This window comes from Lethenteron reissneri, chromosome 38 (assembly GCF_015708825.2).
Source record: "Lethenteron reissneri isolate LAM-NWPU_2019-01 chromosome 38, ASM1570882v1, whole genome shotgun sequence".
Classification (NCBI taxonomy): Eukaryota; Metazoa; Chordata; class Hyperoartia; order Petromyzontiformes; family Petromyzontidae; genus Lethenteron; species Lethenteron reissneri.
This window is the reverse complement of record NC_083816.1, coordinates 8,388,362-8,412,977: the sequence shown is the minus strand read 5'-3', so window position 1 is coordinate 8,412,977 and position 24,616 is coordinate 8,388,362. Positions and strand designations below refer to the sequence as shown.

At 45.3% G+C, this 24,616-nt stretch overlaps 1 protein-coding gene across 1 annotated transcript in view; it reads left to right on the top strand.

The window, feature by feature from the left end:
- The window catches only part of LOC133351613 (synapsin-2-like), a 154,659-nt gene that overhangs the window by 26,197 nt on the left and 103,846 nt on the right, over nt 1–24,616 (top strand). The window contains 1 exon segment of the mRNA XM_061566935.1: nt 6,433–6,490. Coding sequence (XP_061422919.1) covers nt 6,433–6,490 — 58 coding nt within the window.

The window sequence follows — 24,616 nt, the reverse complement described above, 5'->3', positions numbered from 1 at the left end:
TGGTGGTGCCGCTGATGGTGCCGATGGTGGTGCCGCTGGTGGTGGTCCGGATGGTGGCGCGGGTTGTGGCGCTGGTGGTAGCGCTGGTGGTGGCGCTGGTGGTGGCGCTGGTGGTGGCGCTGGTGGTGGCGCTGGTGGTGGCGTGGGTGGCAGCGACGCAGCGGTGGGCACCGCTGTTGCGCCGCGAACCCCCCCGGCGTCGTGAGTTCGATTCCCGTTCGCGGGCCAATTTGGATGGCGGTTTATCTGAACCGGTTCTGGGCCACCCCTAGGTCGACTCGGCCTCAAATGAGAACCTGGTCGCGGTGTGTTGTGCCAACTTTCAAAGGTGCTCGCTAAAAGCACTTGGCCCAACGATCTGCTGAAGGCTATTCGGGGGATCTTTGTCTTTGGTTGTCGGTGGGTGGTGGGAAAGAGGTGAGGCTTTCACGGCGCCGAGGCTTGTGGAGGGTGGTAGCCTAGTGGTTACGACAAGGCCGTAATTATCATATTGGGGGAGATGTGTCCCAATATTCAAATATGCTCAAAATGTCCCCCCCAATATATTGCTATGAAAATATTTTATTAAATAATCATTTCTATGCTGTGTCAATAAAAACAACAATTTGCTAAGCCTTGACCACAATATCTGGACTTGTCTTCATATAACAATGCATAAATTTCTGTTCATATGATTGTGGTTATGGTTGTACTTTATGAATCCCTAATCTCTGCCATTACATACACTGAAACAATAAAATGTAAAAAGTAAAAACAGAGCAATGTAATACAACACACTCTTAGACATTATTGTAAAAATAAATAAAAAGTCCATCCCATGTTAGTGAATTTTTAAAATATTTTATGCAGGAAATGGCAGGAAATTCGTTTTCAAATTTAGAAAAAAAATTCTGGGGGGGGGGGACCCCCAGACCCCCTGAAAGATTTGGTCTCCCCCAATGTTGACTCCATGGCTACGGCCTTGGGTTACGAATCCAAGTTGGTTTCCCTCTCGCGGGCGGCAAACGTCAGTGATGAATATCTGAACTGAACCAATCCTGGGCTTCTCCTGTGTCGGCTCAGCCGCAAAAGTGTGCCTGGCGCCAGTGCGCGTGTGTGTGAGCATCAGCAAAGTGTGCCTGGTGCCAGTGCGCGTGTGTGTGAGCATCAGCAAAGTGTGCCTGGCGCCAGTGCGCGTGTGTGTGAGCATCAGCAAAGTGTGCCTGGCGCCAGTGCGCGTGTGTGTGAGCATCAGCAAAGTGTGCCTGGTGCCAGTGCGCGTGTGTGTGAGCATCAGCAAAGTGTGCCTGGTGCCAGTGCGCGTGTGTGTGAGCATCAGCAAAGTGTGCCTGGTGCCAGTGCGCGTGTGTGTGAGCATCAGCAAAGTGTGCCTGGCGCCAGTGCGCGTGTGTGTGAGCATCAGCAAAGTGTGCCTGGTGCCAGTGCGCGTGTGTGTGAGCATCAGCAAAGTGTGCCTGGTGCCAGTGCGCGTGTGTGTGAGCATCAGCAAAGTGTGCCTGGCGCCAGTGCGCGTGTGTGTGAGCATCAGCAAAGTGTGCCTGGCGCCAGTGCGCGTGTGTGTGAGCATCAGCAAAGTGTGCCTGGTGCCAGTGCGCGTGTGTGTGAGCATCAGCAAAGTGTGCCTGGTGCCAGTGCGCGTGTGTGTGAGCATCAGCACTCAGGCACCAAAGGTGGATGGGGCATCGTGTTGGCCCCTATCCCCTCGTGTCGTTCCAGCCTTCATAGGTGCTCGCTAACAGCGCAGTGTGCAGGACCACAGGGAGGTTGTAGTGTGTCTGTGTGTTGAACTTCTTTCGCACCGTATGTAGCCGATCGTGCTCATAGGAGGTGCGGGGGGCACGAGGTCAATCTCGTCATTTGGGTGGCGAGGAGTGCGAGTTTTGGGTCACACGGTGGCTGCTACGTCTACCCGGGCATAGCCTACAGAGCTTAGCAACTGTCGTGGATGTTTAGGCACAAACCGTCTACGTGCTTCGCTGCTCTAGAATGCACATTCAAATCAATCGGTGTGTTGTTGTAACGATCCGTATGAAAGAAAAAGGCAAACTTTTCACACTTTTGCACCTCATTAAAATCCGCGGTTGTGATCAATGTCGACCAAATTGGTCGGTCTACTTTTCTTTTTTACTGCACGTTAAGTGAGTGCGATGAGAAAAAAACACACGAGAGCATGTCGATATACGTAAGAGTATTTCTCTGGTGCTGACAAGCTAGTGTGTATATATGTATGTTGAACTTCTTTTCACACCCTACGTAGCCAGCCATGCTAACCGGAGGCGCGGGGGAAGGCCAACAAATGAAACACGAAAAGCAATTCTAAAGAATTGAGTTTTCAATCTAGATTTAAAAGTGCATAGCTACAGTGGCTTCCTATTATGGGCAGGAAGAGCGTTCCAGACAGCCACAGAAGCGCATCTGAAAGTGCGGTGCAGTGAACGTCTTTGTTCGATGGCTCGCCAAAATCCGCTGCGAGGATGACCGGAGATCACCCGATGGTTGATGTTCCTTGTCTGATGATCATGATGACATGCTTATACTGGTAGGAACCTCCTGGTTACAGTAGCCCACAGGGGATTATTGTTTCCGTCCGTCCGTTGTGCATCCAAAAATGGAAGTGGGGCTGTGTGGAGAGGGGAGGGTGGGGACGGGCTGGGTGGGGAGGGTGGGGAGGGGCTGGGTGGGGAGGGTGGGGATGGGTGGGGGGTGGGGGGCTGGGTGGGGAGGGGCTGGTCACCCCGTGGTGCCCTTATAAAACTCAACGTTTAACCTAGTCACGCCGGCTTGTGCCCGCCCTCACAGTCGGGCATATTTGCGGAATACACCACGCCGCCGTTGACCCTGGCCATTGACTGAGCAACCCAACGTTCCTACCAGCTCCATCCGAAGGAATGTGTTTTGTTCACATTGAACATATCGGAAGAGCATTCTAGGTGGCCCGATTCCAGGTGACTCATCGCTTGAAGAAAAAAACATCACATTTGTTTCGGGGTTCTTTCCAGTTGTGTGGGTGGCTTGGAAGCTGCCTCTGTGTAGTGGGGAGCGGTGGTGCAGCGGTTAGCGCGCTGCGCTACGAACCCGGCGATTCAAGTTCGATTCCCGCTCACGGCCAAAATCAGGGACGATTATCCGAACCGGTCCTGGGCCTCCCCTAGGTAGACTCAGCCTCAAATGAGTACCTTGTGCGGTGTGTAAATGTGGTCACTGGAGAGCCAAAGGCGGTCGGGCGTGGTGCTGGCCACCCACCCCTTGTGTGCCGTTCTGGCCTTCATAGGTGCTCGCTAACAGCACTTGCCCCAACCGTTTGTTAAGGCTATACTGGAGATAGTTGTCTTTGTTTTTAACTCGCACAAGGATAGCATTTGCCATTGGGGAAGAGGCCATGCTTGGAGTGAGTCATAGGTCTTTCGAGGGAAAGTGAAATCACAGTCAACAAAGTACTCCAGGTGTAATGGTGAACCACTACTTGAGGACATATTATTTTCGTAAAACAATAAAGAGATCAGTAATCTTGTATGTATGCTGCACATAATGTTCCACATCAACGCATGAGCTTATACGGTATTGTGTTTTTGCATTGAACAGGACCCCCGTAGTTAAAGATCACTTGGCCGATAAACACCTGATAACCCAGAGAAGTGTTTAACAAGCCGAGCTCTGCTAATGAGACACAGAAGGTCAAAATCGGTCCATAGGTTGCTCACTTACACAAGTTATGCTGAATAATATTGGATGACATTGGTCTGCAAAGCCCATAGGTCGATGGACTAAAAGTATTTATTTCTATCTTCTTGGTTCTTTTGGTAAAGTCACGTAGAAGGGAAGTAATAAAATAATAAAAATAAAACATAAAATAAAAATAATAAAATTATGTTTTATTTGTATTATTTTATTACTTCCCTTCTACGTGACTTTACCGAAAGAACCAAGAAGATGAATCCCTGCAGTCACGAAAGCTTTAAATCAAAATATTTATTTCTAGATTTGAAGCTTTCGTGACTGCAAGGATTCATATTCTTAGGTTTTTTCGGTAAAGTCACGTAGGTAAGACAAGCTGGAACCGTCACAGCCTGATACAGCTGTCGGGCTGTGACGGTTCCACCTGAAGACGGAAGCTTGTGTTGCCTCCGAAACGTCGTGATTTTTATTTTATTTTTATTTAAATTTTTTACCTACGTGACTTTACCGAAAAAACCTAAGAATATTAAACGTATTTATATGATTGTGTGGAGATACAGAACGGAGTTCTGTTTTTATATGCGTCTGTGCAAATGTTTTGCGTGGTCGTCATTACCTAGACAAAACACAATGAGGACAGATATTGACTAAAGCACTGTCTGCCTCGTTTGTCTCTCTATGAGAATCAATAAAATACCCCAATGTTATGAATGTGAATTATGTCCTAAAGGTGCCGTCGGCGATTTAGACACAAGCTCAGCATTTCTGCCGCAGTTCCGAACTCCCTATAACAGCTGAGCCAAATATGATCGAGTGGAAAAAAACGACCCCAGAAGAGACATAAAACAAACCTATTTGGTGTGCCCTCAATTTTCTACAAGGCACACACACGAGTTCACTCCTTCACACTGTGCAAATCGTTGTTCCACTCCATAATCTGTTGATAACGTGGCTTTAAATGCACCCGTTGCTGCCTGATCGTGGAAGCTAAGCAGGTTGGAGCCTGGTCATTATTAGGATGGGAGAGTGCCTGGATAGACGAGGCAATGTATGCCCGCGCTGAAAGGTGGTCACACAATGGCAGTACAGTACCGCGATGGTGCGGTGTGGTGCGGTGCGTGCGGTGTGGTGCGTGCGGTGTGGTGCGGTGTGGTGTGGTGTGGTGCGGTGCGGTGCTTTGAGTATTGTTTCCGTCGTGTGTGTGGGGTTTCTCCAACCACTTGGGTTCCCGTCCAACAAACCAAATAATTCAGTGTCTGGAATTGGTCAGTAATCCCGAGACATGAGCTGCCAAAAAAAGAGTCGTGAGACTCAGTGAGTGAAGCTTCTTTGTATAAATGAAAGTCTTATTTATGCGTGCCTCTATATATATGTATTTATCTGCCTTTATTTCTTTATTTCAAGCTGCTCACAGTGGGATAGGCTGGACCAAACAGCATAAAAACCCGTATTCAAAGATGTATAATTTATTTTGTGCAGTCATCGGTGACTGAGACACAAAGACTCCATTTCTCGGATGGCAGATCAGGCCTCATCCGTGGAATATCCCAGCCGGTGATGGCTTGGCAATCTCACACAAACCTTTCATCCCTCTGAGATACTCGGGAAAATCTGCTCGTGCCTTCTTTTTTATTCCTCCCAACGGCGCACGTTGGGAAAGTCGCCGACCTTGGCCAGTGCGATAACACAAAAAAAACCACGTGGCAACACGCGTGTCACCGATGTACACAGGGCGGTCCAAGATGTCTTGTGACCCCCATTTAATTCGATTTAAAAAAAAACTTAATGGTAAGGTTTATTTAAAACTTAAATTAATATGCAAAGGTACAAAAATGTTAGGGGTCAACACAAGAATCCTTGCAAGCACATCGTGAGCGTGTGTTAATGCATTGAACAAAGCCCTGAGTTCATTTTCCTTGCTTCCATTATTAAACAGCCACATTTTTCCCTTGGCCGTATCTGCCAGTAGGCCCCGACTCACATGGCCCCGTGCTCCATTGACACGAAGTGCCACACTGTTACACGTGGATTATTAAATGCACCCACCATGGCACAGAACGGGAGCCTGCAGGGGTTTAATAACTGTGATAGCGCAGACGTTGCAGGTAAAGTGTAGCGGCTAAATTATAAAATCAGTCAAGTCGGCGTTCTGTTTTCTTTCGCATTTCAAGTCCATACATGACAACTATGAAGTGCGGTGTATGCGATTGTTTTCGTCGCCTTGTTGTGTGTGTGTTTTATTTATCATTGGCTCTCTGTCTGCGTGTAACTTGCGGAAGCCCTAAGTAAATGTGAAAGGCACAAGCCAAGTCAATACGTGAATAATATGCGCAACAATCTATTTCAATAATTGAATCCATTCAGGGCGTATTAAATTATAATCTTTAAGTGCGTCGTTGTGCATATTTTTACCTGTTCAAGGCTAGATTTTTACAAAGCACCAGATTCCGTTCGATGCTTCTCAACAATTACAAAAAGGCAACGATATTAATGAGCTTCCATTTCAATATCAATATAACAATGTTCGATAAGTACGAAAACAAATTGTATTGCCATCAAAATGCTACGTGCCGTGAATTAATGTACTCCAGATGTATTTACGTTTACTAAAATATTTATCTTCAGGGAGACTTCACTGCCTCATGCCCCGGGTTAGTTTGGACTCGGCAGTGAACTTTCTTCTCAAATTCTCCAGCAGTGGCTTTAAAGTGACTTTATTTTTTTTAATCCACTTTTACATGTCCTTGCCTTTCGCAGGGCCAAGTTCTTCAAAGGCAAGAAGATACACGGAGAATACGACATCAAGGTGGAACAGGTGAGATTCACGAGACACACCCGAGTGCCCGGGATTGTACCACGTGGTGAGGTGTTCGTCCTCACGGGGATTTGCGTGGGGAAAATTCTGGTCAGGCTTCTTCCAGCTCCGTGTGACTACGGATAAGTTTAAGGGATTCATCTTCTTGGTTCTTTCGGTAAAGTCACGTAGAAGGGAAATAATAAAATATTAAAAATAAAACATAATAAAATAATTCTCACGACGTTTCGGCCACAACGCAAGCAGCCGTCCTCAGGTGAAAAGACAGACCTGTTCTTCACCTGAGGACGGCTGCTTGCGTCGTGAGAATTATTTTATTATGTTAAATTTTTATTATTTTATTATTTCCCTTCTACGTGACTTTACCGAAAGAACCAAGAAGATGAATCCCCTGCAGTCACGAAAGCTTTAAATCGAAATTTAAGTTTAGGGGAACCAATTATTTTCGGCCCTTTTTTTGCACGGAACACGTCAACAGAATCTGTCGTCTGCTATGCACGTCACATACATCTGCCAGCAAAGGAAACGACGGGGGGTGGTGGTGGTGGGGGGAGTGTGGAGAATGGCCTCGTATGTGTTAATCACCACCTCGTCCGCGTGACGCCTTTGGAGAACGCCCTCAGATGTGTCCCGTTTGAGACGGGTTTTTGGGAATGCGACGGTGCCGTGCTTTCGTCAAGCGCTTGTGCACGGAGGGTTGTGATGACAGCTGGCCCTAGAGAGACGCGCTTTCTTTTGAAGCGCAATGGAGAGAAAGTCAAGAGCAACGGTATTTACTTTGACGTTTTTTGTCTCTTTTACACCAACTTTATCCCGATTATGATACCGATATATTTGCCTATTACAGTTGTAAATTAAAGCAATTTGATGCAGAGCCAAATTTAATATGATCGGAGTTTTTTTTATGGGACCCATCAACTCACTACACTTGAGAAATCACTTTAGAAACTGGGGCAGCTGCCTGGACCTCAGAAATGTTATTTTGAAACTGGTAATTATAAGCGTCATACCGTTGTGCACTTCTTGCGTATTGCTGGAGCAAAGGCAGAAACTCATTGTTTTCACCATAATTATTGTCCATCACAACATGCGCCTCTGTGTGACAGCAAAATTATTCCCCTTTTAAAGAGTTTGTCGAAAATGTATTGTAATTGCTATTAATAAAACATGTTCTCGTGAAGTTTCAACCTAATTACTAGGGCACAACTATTCACTCCCCTTGCGATGCAATGATTTGTTGAGATTTATTTCAAGAATCTATTCCTTGACACTGTGGTCAATGTAGCAACCTCGAGTGGCTGATGTGGCTCAAGCGTAAACACGTACGAATTGAAAAACGTCAATTTTTCGACAACACGGTTCATGCATTTATCCGCGCGCTTAAGAATCCATATTAATTGATAAATTATTACACCTCTGATAATTCCCTCTGTGAATTATCAGCGATATTTATGGCTTTGATGGTTCCCTTAGGATATTGTCGTGGCTGTTGGGAGAAGCAGTGGTGTGAAATAAACTATTTAAACGAAACTATCTTCTTGGTTCTTTCGGTAAAGTCACGTAGAAGGGAAATAATAAAAAATAAAACATAATAAAATAATTCTCACGACGTTTCGGCCACAACGCAAGCAGCCATCCTCAGGTGAAGAACAGGTCTGTCAGGAAGACAAAGTTTGAATAAAACACCCCAGGCTTGGAGCGTATATTTAAGCTGGGTTGGTTGAAAAACCCCCCGCCCACCTCATACGCATTTCACAAGTAGTACTAATCCCATATCTGCATTTCCCATAAGTATTCTAAATTCCTCTTGATATGCAAATTATTTTGTCAAGGCGCTCTTCCCCCTCCAACCCAGCTTAAATATACGCTCCAAGCCTGGGGTGTTTCATTCAGACTCTATCTTCCCGACAGACCTGTTCTTCACCTGAGGACGGCTGCTTGCGTTGTGGCCGAAACGTCGTGATAATTATTTTATTATGTTTTATTTTTATTATTTTATTATTTCCATTCTACGTGACTTTACCGAAAGAACCAAGAAGATGAATCCCTGCAGTCACGAAAGCTTTAAATCGAAATTTAAACGGAACTAATATTTTATTTTACTAGGTAAGGCCCACTGAGCTACACAACTGCTTTTGAGAAGCGACCTGGTTATCACAAATGATAAGCTGAACCAAGTGGCTTACCATGTGGAAATGCATAGGGGCCAAACACTCTGAAGCAAGCGTGCGTCTATAAATGTGGAGGCAAAAACCGGAGGACCCTTAGAAAAATCCACGCCACCACGGGGGGCGAGAGACACACAAACTCCAAATACGCAGGTGCGACATCACATCGACAGCACAATCGGAATAAAAAAAAAATTGATTTAAAACGTTACATATATGAACACATAAAAGAAGAAAACGTATAATCTGGTCATAAAATGATTACACAGCCACCGCTCTGTGAATTTGCTCACAATGCCACAGCCATGTGAACGGCCGGCGTGTCGCAGGCTCTGGGATTAAGTGGCTTTGAGTGGCATTGTCACCGTGCGCTTTGACCTTGAGCAGTACAAGCATTCGCTGGAGCAGAGGTCACAGCGCGCATTGCTTGCTTTTCAGTTGCTAACATAGTGAGCCCATGGAACATTTCATCCATCGCCATGCCTTGCCAGTGGTAGCGATTCCCTACGGCCAATTACAAAACATTAAGTGCCTCTTGCCGTCCAGCTCTGCTAATACTTACAGATGCAACTAAAAAGGCGAGCAGTGACTTGCTCATTCCACTGCTGGCAGAAGGGCCTTCACTGGAGGGAGCTTTGGAGAGCTCCTGTGGATGGTGTTTTGGCCTACTCTTCCTCACTGGTCAGATATCTTGGGAGTACCAATGCACCATTTGCCCCACCGCAGGCAACGTGACGATCGACTAATAGTGGTGTACTCAAATTCAAATTGTTGCGGATTCACTCTTCAAACACACCGGTGGGCTGAAGAAGTAACTAATTGGCGTTTTGTTAACATTATTTTACTGATTGGCCGTGTCGAGTGGTGGAGGGTTGCGACGCATTTATACTTACGCGATCTAATCCGAGAGCCTTTATTATGAGTGGTGTACTCATTTATACGGTTGGCTGGACAGAGATTCGAGGAGATTTAAGAAGCTTGCTCAATGTATTCAACTGCCGCACTGGGATATTGAATCGGAGACAAGCGAATTGCTGTTCCAGTGTGCCAGCTGTTGCATCACAGCAGCAGCAGCGCAGTTTAATACTGATTCGAGATTCAATATGTGCTCGTGGTTTATTTTAAATGTTACGCAATTCGTAGTCGCTTGCCAATTATTCATAATTGACAGCCATTTGTCAATCGACCGAGGGACGAATGCTTCCAAAAACCATGTCTGTTGAGGGCAATGGTTGACCACACTTCACCACGCTGACCTGTGTGGGTTGCTGAAAAGGGGCGAGCGCCCAGGAATCGGTTCAGGTGTCAATCGCCACTGATGTGAGCTGTGCTCGGCAATGAAACTCATAGGTTAAAAGTGCAGTGCACTAACCGCCGCACCACCGCCCCACCCCACGTGATCCAATTATCCAATTATAATGTAGTGCACACAGTGCCCTTCAGGGATAAATATGGCAACAAAATTAAGTATACTCTTCATGCGATCAATTCTCCAAGCCTGCGTTCTCCATCGATTTTATTTTAATGTTAAGCAGCATAGGCAATTACACACAATGTCACGAGTCCTGAGACGTGTCTTGTTCAACTAAAAAGAATGAATGCCCTTCGACTATCGAGGCAACTATTCACCCGCCCCAACGCACCCCCAGTCGGTAACGGAATGGTCCGGATCGCAGGGTCGGAATTTCATTTAAGAATGTATTCTTCCCTTTTTTCAGGGCCGCGACGTGATTGAGGAATGTTTTATTCCCGTTTTAAACATTGAGTTGAATGTAGCGGCCTCCAGTGGCTGCAGGGAAAACGCGAACCCTTCACGTACCAAATATTTCAGTGTGAAAAACGTGCATTGTTACACGTGTGATTCAATGCACGTATTGTTTAGCTTCATAATCAGTACATAATTACACGGCTGCATTCAACCTTTCAAAATTTTCGCGAGGATAATTATATCAACGGATAAGGTCAACGTAAACCAATAAGCACAGCGTCATGATTATCAGACGTGATGAATCTACTGCTGGATGAAGGTTTTTTCGAACCACTACCATCGTCTGTGACCCCACGATGTAACAATGCACCCAGAACCTGCACACCCAACACCTGCACACCCAACACTTGCACACCCAACACCCAACACCTCAGGCACATACACCACACTCCGTTCCACGGGAACAGAAAGGCTTGCAGAGCCCAGGGATTGTTCACCCGACGAAGCCTTCTTGTGCGCAGCCCCAAAACATCTGGAGCTCCCCGCTTGCCTGCCACCGGGCATCCGAAATGCACCGAGTGTCTCTCAATTCCGTGGTCTGGGCAAGACTCACCTACTCAGACCTGCCTTCCCATACAATCAAACAATGTTTAAAAAGAAACGGTCTCTTTACTTCTCATTTATTTTATTTATGTTCATTTACTACTCGTCTTTCTTATGCTATTCGCTGCGTGCTATTGCACTTTATTTTGCGCGCGGTTGCAATTCACTTTCATCGCTCGTTGCTAGCCGCAGAGGTCATGGCGGGTTTCTTTTGCCATTCCTGTAGCTCCGTGGCCCCTGTACCGTTCCCGTTCCGCTGCGATGTGCACCGATGCTTACTTTATTGAGGGCGATATTTGGCACGTAGAATAAAGATCGACCATTATCTCTTCGTCTCCTCGGTGGACACGCCCATTGGACGCGTTTTGCTCCTTGACCGCCACTCCAATCACTACTCTTGGCCTTCGGCTGTCGTCCCTTCTCACGACGGGTCCTGCCCATGCCCACTCGCCTCTTGTGTTAACAGTCTGAATGATACTAATAGGGGTTTTCCCCTTTTTTCTGGCAACAAAACTGACACCTTTTGCAAGGAATCATGCGTACATTAACCACAATATTTCCAGTCAAATGCAAACAAAAAACAATACTCTGATAATTTATGCATTGTCTTTGACACTGATTGGTCCACACCAGAGACAGCTTTCTTTAGAGCCTTTCTTTAGAGCCTTGTCTCATATGGTGTCCGACCAGATGACGCCATATGAGACTAGGCTCTAAAGAAAGCTGTCTCTGGTGTGGACCAATCAGTTTCAAAGACAATGCATAAATTATCAGAGTCTTGTTTTTTGTTTGCATTTGACTGCAAGTATTGTGGTTAATGTAAGCATGATTCCTTGCAAAAGGTGTCAGTTTTGTTGCCAGAAAAAAGGGGAAAACCCCTATTAGTATATTTTGGTACTGGCAAAGGAGGTCCCATGATGTAGTCTGAATGATGTCTCTAAACTGCATGTGTTCTCTCGCCAATGGATTCTTGTTTCCGTCTGTCTTTCAGTGTATTCTAAGCACGCATCTGTCCGTGGGTTAAGAGTGGTTTTCCGTTTAAAACAAGAATCACAATTGAGATAGTAAGGCATACGTTATTTAAAAGAACACTATAATTTAATCGGGGAGCCTCGCTGAGTCTCAAGATGCTTTCTCAAGATGGTTCTGCATTGCAACGTTCGACAGAACAACACGTTACCTAAAATAGGGCCCCACATATGGGACTTGAAATTGAGAAACGCAACTTTGCAACGCGCAGCATGTTTGAATGTTCTGTCTCTGTCAATGATCCAAAACTAAACAAACACCCATGTGGGTTCGATGCCTCTGCATGTTGACTTCTGGGGGAATGGCGTCACACAGGACTTGATTTATACATCGCCAGATGCAGCTCTGTTTAATATCTTTTAAGTAGCTTTTCATTTAAAGCCCAGGTGGCAGAGCTGATCAGCATTGAATGCTGATCTGTATCGGGCTTTGGGGCAGCATCCCAGCAACGTACATTTTCAGATGTTTTAGATACCTTTTGAATACATTCAGATAGAATCGATTTAGCTTTGGATATACATCATGAATGCTAGGGCCTAACCCCCGCAGTGAGATGGACATTTCCCTAATCTCATTGGCCAATTCCAGCTTCTCCCACGGAGCACCAGAGTAGAAGGGTTTTTTTATTTTGTTTAACAAGGTGAGAGAAACCTCAAGAAGGCCAGGATACATCTCATTTTGCAAGAGGTGACCTGAGTCACGAAAATCACGTGAGAAAACTCAAACAAATTGAAGTACATACTCTTAGGTTTTTTCGGTAAAGTTACGTAGGTAAAAATAAATCATAAATAATAAAAATCATAGAAATAATAATAGAAATAAAAGAATTATTTTATTTCTATTATTTTATTTATTTCTATTATTATTTCTATACTTTTAATAATTTATTTTTACCTACGTGACTTTACCGAAAAAACCAAAGAGTATGAATCCTTGCAGTCACGAAAGCTTCAAATCTAGAATTAAATTAAGTACCGTATGGCAACGAAGCACAAATAACGACTAAGCGAAAGTAGAGCGAATTAATTATAATCAAGCCACCTTTACAATAACAATGACAAGCTGCTGTGGCCAGGTGAGTTGGAATTGTTGAGTTTCCCCTGGGTTCGATTCCTGGCAGACTAAAACCAGATTCCCAAGTGTGGCGAGGTGACGGTCTCAGGCTGGTTACCAACGACAGGACTGCATGAAACATTTCAGATTTCCATATCATATAATTCCGCCTCTTGTAAACACATTTTTTTAAACTTGTGTTCGTAATTATCACGAGGATGACTTGTTTTTGTTATGTAAAGGATGGCTATGCTACCTAAGCTTCATTCCGGATGGCTTTCGTGCAAATGAAAACCAATCATCTCCAGATTTTGCATTTGTCAGATTTACATCCATTTAGAGCTAAATGGGAAAGTTTGTCTTGCACAATAGAAATACGATCGACGGAGAAAACAGAACTTTGTTAATTTCGATTTAAAGCTTTCGTGACTGCAGGGATTCATCTTCTTGGTTTTTTCGGTAAAGTCACGTAGAATGGAAATAATAAAATAATAAAAATAAAACATAATAAAATTATTCTCACGACGTTTCGGCCACAACGCAAGCAGCCGTCCTCAGGTGGAGAGCAGGTCTGTCGAGTAGACAGAGTCAGACAGAGTCAGACTCTGTCTACTCAGGTCTGTCGAGAAGATTCAGACTGTCTACTCGACAGACCTGCTCTCCACCTGAGGACGGCTGCTTGCGTTGTGGCCGAAACGTCGTGAGAATTATTTTATTATGTTTTATTATTATTTTTTATTATTTCCATTTTACGTGACTTTACCGGAAAAACAAGAAGAAGAACGGTGATAATTGACGGCTACGTACAATCAGCTCTGGGCTATGTTGTTGTTCTTCGTAATGCTCCACAATAAGTAAAAATAAAAAATGTCACCATAATTCGATCAAGATTGCGTGTTCCCTAGACACAACCCAACTTGGCCTTTTCCCTAACCGCGAGTCATCTGACTTTCTTTAGATTGTGTGGCCAACGTGATCACGTGAGTGTCTGCGGTCTGTGCCGAGCGGAGGCGTAGTGACAGCACTGTGAAACCCCCCCCAACATGCCGAGATCGATTCCCCGCCTGGGCAAACAAACATCATTGATGATTCTAGATTTGAAGCTTTCGTGACTTGCAAGGATTCATACTCTTAGGTTTTTTCGGTAAAGTCACGTAGGTAAAAAATAAAATTAAACGTTAATAAAAGTAATAATGGAAATAAAATAATAAATCACGACGTTTCGGAGGCAACACAAGTCTCCGTCATCAGGTGGGACCGTCACAGCTAAAATTTCTGCCTCACTTGATGCAGTCATCAGGTGGGACCGTCACAGCTAAATTTACTGCCTCACTTGATGCAGTAATTTTAGCTGTGACAGGTCCCACCTGATGACGGAGACTTGTTTTGCCTCCGAAACGTCGTGATTTATTATTTTATTTTATTTCCATTATTACTTTTATTAACTTTAAATTTTATTTTTTACCTACGTGACTGTACCGAAAAAACCTACATGATAATAAATGAAAATAAATCAATTTATTATTTTATTTCTATTTTTATTTTATTATTTTTACCAACGTGACTTTACCGAAAAAACATAAGAGTATCATTGATGATACGGGTATCTTAACAGTGGTCACGTTAAAAAACTAAACAAAAAACAAATATACTCTTTGGTTCCTTCGGTAAAGTCACGTTGGTGGAAATCAAACAAAATAAATCACGACGTTTCGAACGCAACACAAGCGCCCGTCTTCAGGTGAAACCCGCGATAGCCGCGATGTCTGCTGTGAGCGTTACTTTACCGAAAGATACAAGTTAAGGGAGAGGAGAGGGGGGGAGCTTATCAGAATGTGGTAAGCTCCCCCCCCCGTCTCCTCCCCCTTAACTTGTATTTAAGAACTTGCATCTTGGAATCCCTGCCTCACTTGATACAGCAAATCTGGCTGTGACGGTCCCGCCTGATGACGGAGACTTGTGTTGCCTCCGAAACGTCGTGATTTTTATTCTTTTATTTTTATTAATTTTAATTAAAAAACATTTTACCTACGTGACTTCACCGAAAAAACTAAAGAGTATGAATCCTTGCAGCCACGAAAGCTTCAAATCAAGAACAAACAAATATGCCTTATATAAAGGACGATGCCACAGTGGAACGGTTAGCACACCGGACTTGCAATCCAGAGGTCAGTTTCGTTTCCGCGCACAGCAGTCAACGCATTTCTTAAATCCCCCTGGGCATCTTGAAAGAGCAGGACAACGTACCTTCGGGAAGAGCTCCCTCTTACTGGAGGGCCCTTTCCATCAGCAGTGGTTGTGAGCCAGCACTTGTAGTTGCTGTACCTTTGTTTTTGTTTTTTTACACAAATTCTTAGGTTTTTTAGGTAAAGTCACGTAGGTAAAAAATTATAATTAAAATTAATAAAAGTAAAATAAAAATAAAATAAAAATCACGACGTTTCGGAGGCAACACAAGCTTCCTCTCACTTGATACAACAATCGTGCTGTGACGGTTCCACCTGAAGACGGAAGCTTGTGTTGCCTCCGAAACGTCGTGATTTTTATTTTATTTTACTTTTATTAATTTTAATTTTAAATTTTTACCTACGTGACTTTACCGAAAAAACCTAAGAATATGAATCCTTGCAGTCACGAAAGCTTCAAATCTAGAATTTTTACACAAAGTCAAACGGTGCAACGTTAGCAATTGATCCGCTCTCGACAACCCCTTCTTTTGATTGGTTCACGGAACCGGTGTGACCCCGCATGTCATAATGGGCTCCCTCTTCGCCACGGTGGCAGCAAGGGCTTCAAGGTTTCTTGCCGTGAAGTTGCCACGACTGTTGTGTGTATGTGTGTGTGTTGCAACCACCAACAAGCCTGCAGCGTGAACAACAAACTCCTCAATCATCCCCAACCCCCTACCCCAGAATCGCCCCGCGGCTAGTTGTGATTTAAAAAAAAAAACGACACCACACAGATTTCTTCTAACGTGGGAAACGAGAGGGGGGGGGGGGTAGCAGTTGCTGGTAAAGTGGCACGGGCTGTGAAGAGCGCGTGATGCCGTCCAGAAGGGCGGACGGGCTGATGTTGTGGATGAACTGCGGTTGTAAGGTGGGGGTGCAGTGGAGTAGCGGTGAACGCACTGCGCTAAGAACCCGGCCACACGGGTTCGACTCCCGCTTCACGGCCAACGTCGACACCGGCGATGATTATTTGTACCGGTTCTGGGCCTTACCCGAGGTCGACTCGGCCTCAAATTAGTAGCCGGTGCGGTGTGTAAACATTGCCACGAGGGAGGCAAAGGCGGCCGGGCGTGGTGCTGGCCACTCACCCCCCTCGTGTGTGCTGTGCCGGCCTTCATAGGTGCTGCTCGCTAACAGCACTTGGCCCCAATATTCTGGGAAGGCTATACGGGGGATCTTTGTCTTTAGGGTTAGGGGTCGTGGTCGCGAGGATGGGTAGAAGATACGGGGTACAGATTGTCCCTCGGTTAACGATATTAATTGGTTCCACGAAAACCATCGTGAATTGAAACGATCGTTCATCGAATATAGGAAATACATAGTACGGGCTTAATGTGTTCCCAGACGAACGGAGGTTGACCTTTGCCGTCCTAAAAAAACATAGTTTATAATATTTAAACACGCAATATTAATAAATAACAATTATAAGGACGTGTTAACGCATTTATATTAAGAGAAACATGGATAAGTAATTAATAAATAAAGCATTAAAATAAAATAAAAATTACCTTAGGCTTAAGCGAGTCAGCTGTTCTCAAAACCGCGCAACAAACCGCTGTTCGCTGATAGGCTGAGGGCTGCTGCTGAGTCCACTTATAGAAGCGCTCCGATTGGCCGAAATTGGCAGGTCCGCGTGATATCGTAGACATCGTTAATCGAAAATGTATCGTTAATTGAAACAATGGGGACCCCTCTATGGGAGGCGGATCGTTCATGGAAATATCGTCAATTGATGGCATCGTAAACCGAGGGACCACTGAATAGGGTCTGCCACCTGCCCTGTTTTTTCTCACGATGTTCCCTTCTTTTTGAGGTGCTACTGTCTTCTCTAGGTTATAGAACATTTCGGAAAGTAAGACGCACCCTTAAGAGTTGCACACGGCGTTCATAAAGTTACGTAACAAGTATAACCCGTAAAAACAAAGTTTTTCACTATAAATCCTTGATATGTGTGGCGGCTAGAGTCCTCTCGTCCTCTGGCTTGAGATGGCTGCCACCTATGGGTCAGATGATTGTCTGCCAGTATTAAGCAATTGGTAATTAAATAATAAATTTTCCCCTAAACAGTGTAAAATTTTGGTAAAAAAAATTCACGAAAATTAATTGTCTCGCACAACGAGCCTGTGTGCAAAATGTCAGCTCGATTGGATCACGGGAAGTGGGTTAAAAAACGACTGAAAGATTTGCACGGTCGTAAGCAAGCAAGCAAGCACGCAAGCAAGCAAGCGAACTTAATATAAAGGATTTAAAAATGGGTTGCAATATCCGTGTTTGCTACTTGTGTGTGTGTCACTGGACACCCATTGCAAATGAGATGTTCCATCTTACGGTATTGTCTATCTTGACTTAAAGCTTTCGTGACTGCAGGAATTCATATTATTTGGGTCTTTCGGTAAAGTCACGTAGATAGGTTCTGAAGACGACCGCTTGTGTTGCGATCGAAACGTAGTTTTAGTTTTTTGTTATTTTTTTGTAATTATAGGTATTATCTATGTTAGATGTTGTAATATTTAAATCAATAAAATAATAAACATGCAATACTGAACGGACTTTAAAACTCACCCCCAACTATTGCTTTAAAATACAGAGGGGCAAAAACTCCCATCTTATCATCTGGAGAACACGCCACGTTGGCGAGATGTTAACTACCTCGCCTGGTATACAGGATGTCGTGGGTTCAATCCCAACCCTGATGCCTGTAAGAATGGAGTTTGCATGCTCTCCCCATGGTCGCGTGGATGTTTTTCTCCGGGTCCTGCAGTTTTTCCCTCCACATTTAGAATCAACATGCGTTAAGAATATTTGGCTGCTGATATACATTTCCACATGATAAGCCACTTCGTTGACCTATCATGTGTGATGGCTAAGGTCGCTTCTGACAAAGAGCTAGGTAGCTCAGTGGGCCTTATAAATAAAATACCAACAATTTAAAATCCACCACGCATATCAACAGGGTGACACTTGGCACTGTCATCTTTGGGCCACCTGGCAGATCCCATGCCTTACATCACGTGGCATATCCTGATGAGAGAGGAGGGCTGGGTTATGGTTTGAGAGGCGGTGTTATCTTCTGTTGTTTTGACTTTATTTAGTGAGCTGAGGCAGGCGGAGATCGCAGGGTTTCCGGCAAAGATATTATTATAGTGGTGAATTTAGGCAGGTGAGCTAGAAATAAGTACGTGTAAAATGCCACGTTCCTGCTGCCAGTGAGTGGTTTAAACGTTTTGAGAACGACATCACTAAAGTTGGGGGCAAATTAATGATTCGTTTGCACCAAAAACTCATCCCCTCTGATGTCAATCAATCAGTTGCAGGGCCCAGCTGTCTCTTATGAGACATTTGGCAGGCAGCCCGCCCTGCCGTCTGCTCCCAACGCCTCGCCAAGTGCACATCCTCTCTCTCTCGCTCTGACGTGCAAGTCGCAAAGATGTAATCATTTGAATAATGGAATTTATTTACCCAGGGGAAGTTTCACTGTGGCTCAAGACTCTTTGTATTATTTTTTACCACCCCCCCCCCCCCCGCCCCAGGAGGATACCGCATTGGAGATGTTTGACCAATTGCATCGATCGTCGATTGGCACGTGGCAGGAAACCGGGATTAATCCAGAGAAAACTCCGTGTTATAACTTCGAAGGGGGTTCATACGCTTTGGTTCTTTCGGTAAAGTCACGTAGTTAGAAATAAATCAAATAAATCACGACGTTTCGATTGCAACACAAGCAATCATCACCAGGTGGGAAAACGATGATTGCTTGTGTTGCAATCGAAACGTCGTGATTTGTTTCATTTAAATGTATTTATGACTTTACTGAAAGAACCAAAGAGTATGGATTCCTGCAGTCACGAAAGCTTAAAATTAAGATTAAGGGGTGTTTTCACACTCAGATCCCCGCACGGCTCGAGTCGATTCATTGCAACTGCTATCTCCGCGCCACCTCGCAACCAAAACCTACAAACACCTGGTGTCCCCAGGCAGTCTCCCTTCCCAGCGCTCAGCCAGTTTATCTCGCGCAAAGGCCTATTGAGTTAAGAAGTTCTATTCTTAGGTTTTTTTCGGTAAAGTCACGTAGGTAAAAAATTAAAATTAATAAAAGTAAAATAAAAATAAAATAAAAATCACGACGTTTCGGAGGCAACACAAGCTTCCGTCTTCAGGCGGAACCGTCACAGCACGATAGCTGTATCAAGTGATACAGCTATCCACCTGAAGACGGAAGCTTGTGTTGCCTCCGAAACGTCGTGATGTTTATTTTATTTTTATTTTACTTTTATTAATTTTAATGTTTTACCTACGTGACTTTACCGAAAAAACCTAAGAATATGAATCCTTGCAGTCACGAAAGCTTCAAATCTAGAATTAAGAAGTTCTCCTTCAAAGGCGACCCTGCCCAAACAGAATGATGCGGTAACCAAACCGCCGGTGCTCAACGCAGCTGCTTCCCGAGACGTGACGAGAATCGTGAGCATGCCGAGTGATATCGTCTTACGCGTAGGCATAATAGGTGCACTGATGCCGGTGATAACGGTGAAAAAAATACAACGTAATGAGCATGAATTTGCACATACTTTGGATAAGCCATTCTCAACAATGTTTTGTCTACCTTCCGTGCAAACCCAAGCAGCGCGAGAGTGTTTGAGAAAAAGACAAAACATTTAAGGACAAGAAGACGGTGCAGACCGTGGGCGAGATGATATTTTGATTGCAGTGTGAGTTGATTTTTAGAGGTTTGATTATTTTTCGATTTAAAGCTTTCGTGACTGCAGGGATTCATCTTGTCGGTTCTTTCGGTAAAGTCACGTAGAAGGGAGATAATAAAATAATACAAATACAACATAATAAAATAGAATTCTCACGACGTTTCGACCCCAACCCAAAAGAGGACGTCTGCTTGTGTTGTGGCCGAAACGTCGTGAGAATTATTTATATTTTTTATTATTTTATTATCTCCCTTCTACGTGACTTTACCGAAAGAACCAAGAAGCTTGATTATTGTTAAATGGACCAGCGAAGACTTGCTTGTGTTAGTGGCCGCTGCCTTTAAAAGAAAACGGAGCAAATGCTTGAATTTCTCCAGTCGGTGGTAGATACGCAGCAATGGGGTACGCACCGGTAACGAGTCATTGCTCATTCATCTGTGGGAGTTTTATTATTAGTTAAAAGTCGTAACTGAGTTTTTTTTCTTCCAGACACATCGTCCTGTGGGTGATGGCTATATAGTGGCAGCTTTCAAAAAATCCACTTGCCACCCCTTTTGGGAGAGGTGGCCAAAACATCTCATAAATTATACATCGGTAGCATTTGAGCATGCACGGACGAGCCGTAAGCTACCGTGCGTCTTTCGTGTATATTTCATGATGTGTTTATTTTATTTATTGTGGCTTTGCGCGCGCGCGTGTGTGTGTACATAGGAAGCTGTGGTGTAGTCGTGAGTGCACTGCACTATGAACCCAGCGACCTGACATCAGATCCCAGCTACTCGGCCTTAAATGTGTTTCTGATGCGGTGTGTAGATATCAGCACTTGGGAGAAAAAGGTGGCCGTATGTGGTGCTCACCTTAACCACCCTCTCGTGTGATGCATATGCCTTAATATGTGCTCCCTAACAGCGCTTGCTCCAACGGTACATACGGATATCTTCATCTTTATATATGTGTGTGTGCGCTTGATGTCGACTTAGCCTCAATTGAGTACCTGGTGCGGTGTGTAAACATCGCCACTGGGGAGACAAAGGCGGCCGGGCGTGGCCCCGGCCACCCACCCCCTCGTGTGCCGTGCCAGCCTTCATTGATGCTCACTAACAGCACTTGCCCCAACAGTCTGTTAAGGCAATACGTGTGGTCTTTGTCTTTGCTTGAGAGCGAGATAGGTACAATCACAATGCATTACACTGAGACACAGGCAGAGGAGTATACGGATGAGAGAACTTGGCCAAGTTGCTTTTATTTTTATTTTATTTTTAATTCTTATTTTATTCTTTTTATTTTCTATTTACGTGAATTCATCGAATGAACCAAGAATATACCCAAGTTAGACATTACATTGACCTTTAGATTTAAAGCTTTCGTGACTGCAGGGATTCATCTTCTTGGTTCTTTCGGTAAAGTCACGCTCGCGTAATAAAATAATAATGTTTTATTTTTATTATTTTATTATTTCCATTCTACGTGACTTTACCAAAAGAACCAAGAAAATCACATTGACCATTCATCCCGATCGTTGCCCCTACGTGTGTAAGGGGGCAGTGAGCCTAATCGCTCTTCCCTCCCCTGGCCTCGGGCTTTTCGTCTGCGGAATATCTGTACCGCTTTCCCCCATCACTCGTTGAACCTCTTTCGCACCGTGCTTAGCCAACCGTGCTAATTGGAGGTGTGGGAGCAAAAGACAACAAACTAAACACTAAAAAGCAGTTCTAAAGAAATGAGTTTTCAAACTTGTTCAATAAAAAAAAACTATAAAAAAACTCAAGTGGGGTTTGCACTGGACACGCCGCTACAAAGGGGCCTGTGGTCGAGACCTACGACGGAGTCGCAGGCAAAGAAGGGATCGTACCCGAAAGTGCGTCCACCGCAGAGATGGAACAATAACATCAGCTCATGTGCAAGTACTGGATGTAATTTTTGCATCACAAGTCCGTGAGAAATGCCAACAACTCGGGGCTCATAGCCGATGATGGTGGTGAGGAGGAGTGTAAACACATTGTCCTGCGGAGGGAGCTGGTAGGAACGTTGGGTTGCTCGGTCAATGGCCAGGGTCAACAACGGCGGCGTGGTGCATTCCGCAAATATGCCCGACTGTGAGGGCGGGCACAAGCCGGCGTGAGTAGGTTAAACGTTGAGTTTTATAAGGGCACCACGGGGTGACCAGCCCCTCCCCACCCAGCCCCACCCTCCCCACCCAGCCCCTCCCCACCCTCCCCACCCAGCCCCTCCCCACCCTCCCTACCCAACCCCTCCCCACCCTCCCCAATGGCCAGGGTCAACAACGGCGGCGTGGTGCATTCCGCAAATATGCCCGACTGTGAGGGCGGGCACAAGCCGGCGTGAGTAGGTTAAACGTTGAGTTTTATAAGGGCACCACGGGGTGACCAGCCCCTCCCCACCCAGCCCCACCCCCTACCCAGCCCCACCCTCCCCACCCAGCCCCTCCCCACCCAGCCCCTCCCTCCCCACCCAGCCCCTCCCTGTATGACGGACGGACACAATTATCCCCTGTGGGCTGGTGTAACCAGGAGGTTCCTACCAGTATAACCTGAGTTATGGCCAAGGGTGTAACCAAAGTATGGCAGATGGGATCTACAGGATACTTAATCCATGTGAATGTACCCCCCGAATACCGACAGGCTGAATGCCTCCCACTGTATGTAACTTTATGTAGACTACATATTACAGACACCGCTCCGTATACTAGGATGTTTGTTATTGAACCTAAATGAAAGTACGTAAACGCTTACATTGCCAAGCACGACGCGATTTGTACGTGTCCGCTGTAAGTGTGTGGGCTGCTAACACCATCTCCTGTTTTAATTGTACGCCGTAGGTGCATTGGAAACATCTCCGAGTATTTTATGGCATCGCGGTGACGTATTTGCTCCGCTGCAATAAAAAAGATCAACGCCTTTGGCGGAAGCCCAGTTTGGTCATCCACATCCCCCTGCTGATCTTCGCTGAACGGGTGTTCGCAGCCAACTCTCTCTCTCGCAGTGGTGGAGCGTGGTTGGCATGCACCCTAGCACAATGAATAAAAATCCCTCCCCCCTCCCGCCGCCTTCCTGTCCAATTCGAATTCTCTTCGTAGCTTGGCCCCTGCGTTCCTTCACAGGGCAGCCCAGATGTTTCTGGAAGCTCAGGGCTAGAGGGTCGGGGAAGAATTCCACATGGGGTCATCTTATTTATGAGCGACGAAAAAAAACCAGGCCCGTATGTTGGGCCCTCTTTTGTGTAAGTCACGGAAGAAAATGTCCCTCTCCCACTTCCTCTGAGTGGCTCTGCCCCTCTGATCCGTGGGGCCCCATTGCAGTTGCACCGCCTGCACACTTGATTTTGGATGGAGAAAAAAAAACGAACATGGTGCATTTTTTTTCCAGAGAAAGTGCCACGTGAAGTTACTGGGCAAGTGATGCATAGCTCATCAGTGTATTCCTTTCAATAAACCAGTGCTAGGACTGTGAGTCATAAAATCCACCCGTAACGCGTTTAGACGCCTCGTTGAGTGATGGCCGTAACAGTCGGTGCAGGGTATCGTAAATAACCGTGCTGGCCATTGGGTGAAGATTTACATTCATTTTTATGCCAACACGTGTTTCCTTTAGTTTTTTTTCATGATAATCAGTTATTGAAAATATATATCTATCTATTCGCATTTTCTTCTCTTTCAGTTGTTTTCAGTAGAGTAACGTAGTTGCGTTTTACCCCCAAAAAATAATTGGGTGTGACTGGAAAACTGCAATGGTATGGGTACACAAACCATGAATGAAAATCATCAAAATGTTCCAAATGCATTCAAATGGTCCAGTTTTCTCACAGCCCCCCCAGTATAATGTGTGATCTCCAACAATAAATCTCTCTGCCCTCTCTCTCTCTATACTCTGATGAAGGGCATTTGCGTGAAATATCAGCCGACTATATATTTGAGTTTTTTGTTGTAACAAACATACTCGATTGTTCACTAGTGATGTTTCAAAACAATTAGCAATTCGAGTTCAATGCCAGTACATTGGCTCCGATGACATTCTCCCATTCTTTGGAGGGCCACTAAAAACTCTCGTTTCTAAGCAACCACATCCATTGCCCTTACCGGTAACGCAATTTTCACATTCATGCTCAGGGGTCAATGTCAAGAGGTCAACAGGGCCAATGCCGTTGATGACATCACACCTCGTCATCGCTGCCCCTCCTCCGCTAGACTCCACAGCTCTTGCAAAGTCGACATCCGAACTCCCCAAGGTCTGTCAGAAATCTTTCTTATTCCCCCCCGGCCCCCCTCCCCCCAACCATGCTCACCTGAGTCACCCAAAGCAGAGGTCGCAACCGGGTACCCGATACCCGTACCCTACCCGATACCCGGCTACCCGTACCCGGCCGGGTACGGGTACGGGTACCCGTTTGTGACCCTGGTGCGGCCGGGTACGGGTAGGCCGTGAGTCACTGGTGAGTCACCGTTTGTCACTCATTTCCCAACGTCTTGTCTCTTCTCAGGATTCAAGTTCCTAGAATCAACCCACCCATGCCTGCAACATGGCTTCATCCCAGAGGTCGCAATCGGGTACCCGTACCCTACCCGATACCCGGCCGGGTACGGGTAGCCGGGTATCGGGTAGGGTACGGGTATCGGGTAC